Source organism: Melitaea cinxia, chromosome 9 (genome assembly GCF_905220565.1).
Source record: "Melitaea cinxia chromosome 9, ilMelCinx1.1, whole genome shotgun sequence".
Lineage (NCBI taxonomy): Eukaryota > Metazoa > Arthropoda > Insecta > Lepidoptera > Nymphalidae > Melitaea > Melitaea cinxia.
In genome coordinates this window covers 13,636,945-13,644,817 of record NC_059402.1, presented here as the reverse complement: position 1 = coordinate 13,644,817, position 7,873 = coordinate 13,636,945, and the positions used below count along the sequence as shown (strand labels likewise).

Below are 7,873 nucleotides of genomic sequence, written 5' to 3'. Positions count from 1 at the left end.
GGAAGTTTTTTTTTTCATAAAAAAAAAAATCAGTCTTTATAGAGAAACTTTAGAAATAAAACATCGCCTTACGTCTTTGATTACTAAAAGAGCCATAAGTATCGCGTGTCATATATTTCTGTCACATGATTTTGCAAACGGAAATATATTTTAATTTTGTATCAGTACTAAGTTGCGAAGTTTGCTAGATTGTTTAGATGGTGTTATTAGCTACACGTGCACTAAGCCCATACGCCGTAGAGCGCGTAAACCAGTTCTTCAGAGGACTTGTAGTGCTGCGTTTTGATTAGTATTTCTTTATCTGCTTTATATTATATTATTTTACTATCTTCAATTAAAGGAGTGGCTATAAGACCTCTTGGTTCATCGAGATTAGGTATAGTAATTTTAAGTTTAGAATAAAATTTGAAAAAAAAAAACAAAATGTTCAACAGAGTGATCTTTTAGTAATATAATCACGTAAACATTTTGAATCTAAGCCTCCAATATAAGTACAACTACGTGTAAAAATATAGTTAGCCTAAATATTACTTTCAACTAAATTAAATTTACTCCAACGAATGTATTAGTGTATAATCTTAATTCGGTATATTAAATTGGATTATTTCGTGGCGGTGTCAGTGACGCCCACGTTTTGACATTTCAGCCGTTGCCCTTGCATTAGTTAACTATGTTGTGTCATCAACCAACAACGTTAATTTACTTACATTGAGTCTTCATATGTTATTGAATAAGTTGACATTTATAGTTATTAGTTCTATGAGTCACGAGATTTAATGTAACTTTCAAAAGACTAACTTCTTGACTAGATGCAGTGACTTTGAAAGATTTGAACTTCATATCACCTACATTTATTTGTGAAAAATATGGATAAAAGACTTTCTGAATGCACCTATAAATATTTGACAACCGTGTGACAATATCAAAATAAAAGACATCAGATGTTTCACAGCTAGGAACATTTTGTATTTGAAAATTAAATTGCCAGTTTTAGTATTTTCCACTACTTATTATTTATGTTTCTCATCTTTTAAACCTTCCCTGGACTTTTATAAATATTTCAAAACCAAAATCAGTTAAATCGGCCCAGCCGTTCTTGAGTTTTAGCGAGAGTAACGAACAGCAATTGATATTTATTGATACTATTGAGTATGGCGGGGGACCACACTTCTTATCCGATTTTCGAAGGACCAAACACTGTTGAGGTTGCAAAGCTTCTTAATTAAACTTCAATTGTTTCCTCGGTTCTTATTTCTTTATTTCTTATTTCTTCCTTGTTCTTGTTTGAGTGCGGCGAATGTTCGTTAGAGAGTGACTGGCTGTTGCTGGGAAACGCGTTATATAGCGTTTCCCACACCCTGGTAACAGCCGCATAACGGGAGATGGCTAGTACATTTCCCGCGCCTTTGCAACGGGCCAATGGCAGTAGGTCTAGGTCACGCCATTTGCGTTGACCAATCACAGACCTGCTTCTAGGAGAGTGGGCAACATAACGGTACATGTTGGCGACAAGTACCAACCTAATCGGACGGTCAATAACGGTAGATCTCGGCCCCGCCCTTTGCGGAGTACCAATCTAACGGACCCGTTTGATAACGGTATATCTTGGCCCCGCCCTTTGCGGAGTACCAACCTATCGGACCCGTTTGAGACAAGTACCAACTCCAGCCCACGTTTGGTAGAAGGGGTGTTTTGCCTCACTTTCTGGCCCGTATGTCTGTTTCATACTGTTGCCCTCTCTCTCTCTCTCGTGCCTGTTGCCATCTCCTGTTTTCTTTCTAATGCATACATTCGTCTTACTCTTACATTATTTTTACAATAGCTTAATGTCTAAGATACAATTTACTTATATCTATGTATCTTACGTACTACTTAATACTTTATTTTATTAGCCTACTTATAACTAACAAAAACATAATCAATTGTGACGTAAGCCGTCCGTAACATTCTCCCCCCGGCGTAGACTCTTCGCAGCCTCTCCCCTCAGCAGGACGGCGATCTTCGTTGCAGGTCTCCGGAACACACCTCCTTTGGTTCGCACGTCGGCCGCTCGGACGACGCCGTCTGGTCCCGGATACACTCGTACGATGATCCCCCTGGGCCATGTGTTGCGTGGCAGCGTGCCGTCGACGATCACGACGAGGTCGTTCGGCTGCAACTGCGGTCCCTCCGTCCTCGATTGCCCTCTTGGTATGAGTGTCGGCAGGTACTCCCTGAGCCATCGTCTCCAGAACTGGTCCGCCATCGCCTGTGATCGCCGCCATATGCTGCGATCCGCTTCGGTACACGGCCCCGTCCTAGGCAGGCCTGTCGACGACCCCATTAAGAAGTGATTGGGAGTTAAGGCTTCTTCTTCTTCGTAGTCTACTGGAACGTGCGTCAGCGGCCTCGCATTTATGCTGTACTCTGCTTCCGTGAGTAGTGTCTGAAGCACTTCCTCCTTCGGAGACTTCTCCTTCAACGTTGTACTGAGCGCCGCTTTAACAGACCGCACCAATCGTTCCCATGCGCCTCCCATGTGTGGCGCCCCCGGTGGTATGAATCGCCATTCTGTCTCATATTGTAGACAGTAGTTCCGGAGCTCGGGGATCCATTTTCGATAACAATCTCGCAGCTCGACGTCGGCGCCTCGGAAATTCGTGGCGTTGTCGGAGTAAATAACTTGCGGCCAGCCCCTTCTGGCGGCCATTCGTCGCAACGCCATAATTGCCGAGTCCGTTGATAGAGACGGTACGATCTCTAGGTGCACTGCTCGCGTTGTTAGGCATGTGAACAGTGCACACCATCTCTTCTCGTGCCTCCTTCCGATGGTTACCGTCAAGGGACCGAAGTAGTCCACACCACAGTATGTAAATGCGCGGTGCCCCGGATCAATTCGTTCCGCAGGTAGGTCTCCCTTCGGTGGACGCCTAGGCGTCGCCTTGTATACCCGACAGAACTGACAGCCCTTTGCTATCTTTCTTACTGTCGGTCGCAGGCGAAATATAACGAACCGTTGGCGTAGGTCATTTACTACGCGCTCGTTATTCGCGTGCCCGGCGTTCCGATGTCCGTTGTCTATCAGTAACCTTGTGAAGGAGTGCCCGCCGTCTAATATCACTGGTCGGTTGGAGTGTGTTGTTACCGTTGACGCTCCAATGCGTCCTCTCGCTTTTAATATGCCGTCTTCTATATCCGGGTCCAACTTCGTAAGCTTGCTGTTTTTACGAAGCGGCTGTTTTGTTTTTAACCTGTTTAACTCATCGCCGAATGACTCCTTTTGAGATTGTCGTATCCACCTCGCTTCGGCGTCTTTCATGTGCGCTACTTGCAATGGGATGTCTCTCTGTTTTTCTTTGAGCCTTTCGATGAATAATCGTACCATGGCCGTGGCTCTTATTAGCCTCTTATACGATGAGAACCGGCTGATGTCGGGTAGCGTGACGTCATCGCTAGTACTCCCTTCTGACGTACTGTACACTACTTCGTCGCATCGCTCGCCGTCCGGTATCATTGTAGGCCACTCTTCCTCAGGCGTTCTCAAAAACGAAGGTCCATTGAACCAGCGGTCCGTTCTGCTTATCCGTCTGGTTCCAATGCGCGTAGCATCGTCTGCTACGTTGTCGTCTGTTGATATCCATCGCCAGTCGTCTCTATGTGATAACTCGGCGATTTCAGCAAGCCTGTGTGCCACGAACGGTGTGTACTTCTTGTCTTCGTTTCGTATCCAATGAAGTACCGTTTTGGAGTCGGTCCAGTAAACCACCTTGCTCGGTTTCCATGTGTGTTCTTTAACTATCACACTGGCCATCCGAGCTCCAATAACCGCCGCCTGCAGTTCTAGCCGCGGTATCGTTAATAGCTTTAACGGCGCCACCTTTGCTTTTCCCATGACATGCGCTACTTCTATGGCGCCGTCCTCGTGACGGATCCTCCAGTAGGCTGTCGTCGCAAAGGCTTGTTCACTAGCGTCGTTGAACACGTGCAGCTGTACCTCTGACCCCGGTGCTATCTCCATACTGTAGCATCGCGGCAAAGCCAGGGCGGAGATGTCTTCTAGACCGGTTACCCACTGCTGAAACTCTTCAGCTTCGTCGCTTGGGAGCTCTTCGTCCCATTGCACCTTCTTCAGCCACAGCCTTTGTAGGATTATCTTCCCTACCACGGTGTACTGGCTGATGAGTCCTAGCGGATCGTAGATAGACATGACGGCGCTTAGTGCCTCCCGCTTTGTCGGCACTCTACGTTGAGTTTTGACGGCTTCCGGGACTCTTTTGATGTCCGTGTTGAAGCCGACAGTGTCCTCTCTCGGGTTCCATTTGAGCCCGAGAGTCTTCTCCATTTGGTGCGCCGTCAGTCGGACGTCTGAGTTCTTTGATCGCTTAACGTCCGGTATACTCTCGAGCACCTTTGTGCTGTTTGAGTTCCATCCCCGGAGGTTAAAGTTAGCCCTTTCATGTATTCGCATGACGTCCCGTATCGTTTCGATCGCTTTGTTTTCGTCGTCGAAGCTGTCTAAGTAGTCATCCATGTAGTGTTTCTCCTTTATGGCTCGCGCTGGCTCGGGGTACTCGTCTTCAAATTCGGAAGCGTTGTAGTTTCTCACGCTGTGAGCGAGAAACGGTGAACACGACGCTCCGAATATCATCGACGTCATTTTAAATGTGCGCGGTTTCTCATTGGGACCGTCTCGCCACAGGAACATCTGTGCCGGTTGATCTTCGGGGCGGATCTTCACACGTAGGAACATTTCCTCGATGTCCGCCGTGACCGCGATCTTCTTCTCGCGGAACCCGAATAATATACCGGTCAATGATGCTAGCAAATCCGGTCCCTCCAGAAGGCAGTCGTTCAAGCTCACGCTCTCCACTCTGGCCGCTGCGTCGAACACCATCCGTACCCTTTCTGGCTTGTTTATGTTGACGACGGCGAAGTGCGGTAGATACCACTTGACGCTGCTTGCTTGTTCGCTACCGTCGCATTCCTCTGCGTAGCCCTTACTGATGAGATTCGCGACTTGCTTCCCGTATTCCCTTTTGAATGCGGGCTCTTTGCTCATTTTCTTTTCGAGCGTGCGAAGTCTTTTGAGCGCGTATTCGTAGCTGTCGGGTAGTACCAGGTTGTCGGTTTTCCATGGTAACCCGACCTCGAACTGATCGCCTTTTCGTTTGATCGTCTCCTTTAGGATCCGTTCCGCTCTCTTGTCGTGCTCACTGACTCGAGTTTTGTTCATTATTCCTAATGAGTCGACGTCGAAGTGTTTCTCGACGAGCCTTTGCAGCTGCACATCGCTGGCTGAAGTGAACACGTGGAGCACAGATTCTTCTTTCTGCATTATAATCCTTTCGGGCACTGAACCGTGGATCACCCATCCCAGCATGGTTCTCGATGCGGCTGGTTCGTTGTGTTTACCGGTACGCAGTTGTCTCGACACAATCAGGTGCCAGTTGTCAGCACCGATCAACATCCGAGGCTTGACGTCTTCGTTGACGGTGTGTCTCACGACGCCTCGTAGATGTTTGTATCGAGTCAAATTATCCGGTACTCGCTGCCGACACAGCTGCAACCCTTTGACCGTTCTTGCTGTAATCTCGTGTTTCACATCCTCGTGTACGCCTTGGATGTAGAACTTCACTGTTGCACTGCTCACTCGTCGATCTTCATTGATACCTTTAAGCTTGAGCGGCTTCTTCGGACCCCCTTTGACGATCTCGTATGCCAGGTCTTCGTCGATCAACGTTACTGTAGACCCTTCGTCGAGGAGCGCGTCCGTGATGACCTCCCCCCGTAGACCACTTAATTTTACCTTGCAGGTCTTCAGTAACACGGTTCCTGGCATTGACTTTGTTGCGACATTCATTACTGTCGCCGGTGTGCTCTGTTCTGCACACGGTTCTTCCTCTTTAGGAACAATTTCTGTTTTTTTGTGCAAAATGGCGTGGTGTGGCATCTTGCATCCATCGACTCCGCAGAGTTTTGCCTGGCATGTGGCTCTGCTATGTTTCCGCTTCATACATCTGAAGCATAGCCGCTGTTCCTTAGCCCACTTCCACACTTCATTCGTAGTAAGTTTCTTTAGCTGCGGACACAACGGGGTATAGTGACTCGTCGACTTGCATCGGAAGCACATGACTGATTGCTCTTCACGCGTTGCTTCACTAGTAGTAAATACCCTTTCTTTAACCACGGTCCTCTTCGTTGTTGGTCGCTCCCTTCTGAGAAACCCTGAAGCGCCGTGTCTACCGGTGTGCGTGAAACGTAGCAGCTTGTCTGCTTCCGCCATCAAAAACTCGGCGAGCACCGTTATCTCGTTGTCACAGGCGATTCTCTCTTCATTCACCGCCGCGTGTTCCGCCCATTTGCTTATTAAATGCGGGCTAAGCTTCTCCATGACGTCCCTTATTAATAGCGGATTCTGGAGATAACCTCTTTTGTCTACACTCTTCATTGTGTAGACGATGTTCTGGAGCTTGACGGCTAACTCGTTCAATTCCCCGCTGGAGCTGCCGACCCTCGGAAGTCTCTTTAGATCTTCCATCGCCTTATCTACGATGTATTCGGGCCGGCCATACTTCATTTCCAGCGTCTTCATAATAAGATCCGGGTGAGTTGCCGTGTATAGCTGAGAGAGCACTATCTCTCTTGCTTCCCCTCGGAGGCTATTTCTTAGTCGGAGAAGATTCTCTGTTGCGCTGAACTTATACAGTCGCGTTGAATCCTCCATAGCCGCCTTGAAGGGAAGCCACTCCATGATGCTACCGTTGAATGGCGGGAGGTCTGACGTCTGTCGCGGCGGCGGTCTGGAATGGATCATTTTCTCTAACACGTTTGCGAGCTGTTCGATCCCTTCCCCTCTTTGTTGCATCCGCTCCTCCCCCCGCACTTCCGTTGCGAGGGGAGGTTGTACGTCTGACTCCTGTGGTTGGTTGGTAGCTTGACTCCTATCGATCCATTCGCAGACTATTTCATTTTCGTCTATGGTCGCCGCTTCATCCGCTTCTATCGCCGAGATGTTCGCTTCTAATCGCCTTTTGATTAGATTTTTCTGTATGTTCAGGCGCCTTTCTTCGAGCTCCGCTAGTTGCTTTTCAGCCTCGTACTCGGCCAATCTAATGCGGGCTATAGCGCTGTTTGTCGAGCGCCGAGAGCGCACAGTACCTGTAGGCGATGGAGGCCTACAAGACTGTGTCGTCTCTGTCCGCTGTGACGTCGACGGTTGTGCGCTATCTCCTTCTAGCGGGGCGAGGGGCGCCGGGGGTGCCATAGAAATTCGCACTAGCGATTTTTCTATTGCTCTTCCTTGTGATATTGTTTCTACGGCTGTTGATGGTGATCTCGGAGATTCTTCGTGGATCTGTTGAAAGGTGGCAGAATTTGCTTGTAAGGCGCGTTCCGATTCACCGATTCCCGATTCTGATCTGTTCTTGCGGCTTCTTGTGTAATTTGCCATGACGCTGATTTTTTCTTTTTTCTGTATCCGACGTTCGAAGGACCAAACACTATTGAGTATGGCGGGGGACCACACTTCTTATCCGATTTTCGAAGGACCAAACACTGTTGAGGTTGCAAAGCTTCTTAATTAAACTTCAATTGTTTCCTCGGTTCTTATTTCTTTATTTCTTATTTCTTCCTTGTTCTTGTTTGAGTGCGGCGAATGTTCGTTAGAGAGTGACTGGCTGTTGCTGGGAAACGCGTTATATAGCGTTTCCCACACCCTGGTAACAGCCGCATAACGGGAGATGGCTAGTACATTTCCCGCGCCTTTGCAACGGGCCAATGGCAGTAGGTCTAGGTCACGCCATTTGCGTTGACCAATCACAGACCTGCTTCTAGGAGAGTGGGCAACATAACGGTACATGTTGGCGACAAGTACCAACCTAATCGGACGGTCAAT

The 7,873-nt window shown here is 48.1% G+C and overlaps 1 protein-coding gene across 1 annotated transcript; it reads right to left on the bottom strand.

The window, feature by feature from the left end:
* Positions 1-1,918: 1,918 nt before the first annotated feature.
* On the bottom strand, positions 1,919-7,429 carry LOC123656162. Its single transcript, XM_045591868.1, has one exon. The coding sequence runs from the start codon at positions 7,427-7,429 to the stop codon at positions 1,919-1,921; it is 5,511 nt and encodes a 1,836-aa protein (XP_045447824.1).
* Positions 7,430-7,873: the final 444 nt, after the last annotated feature.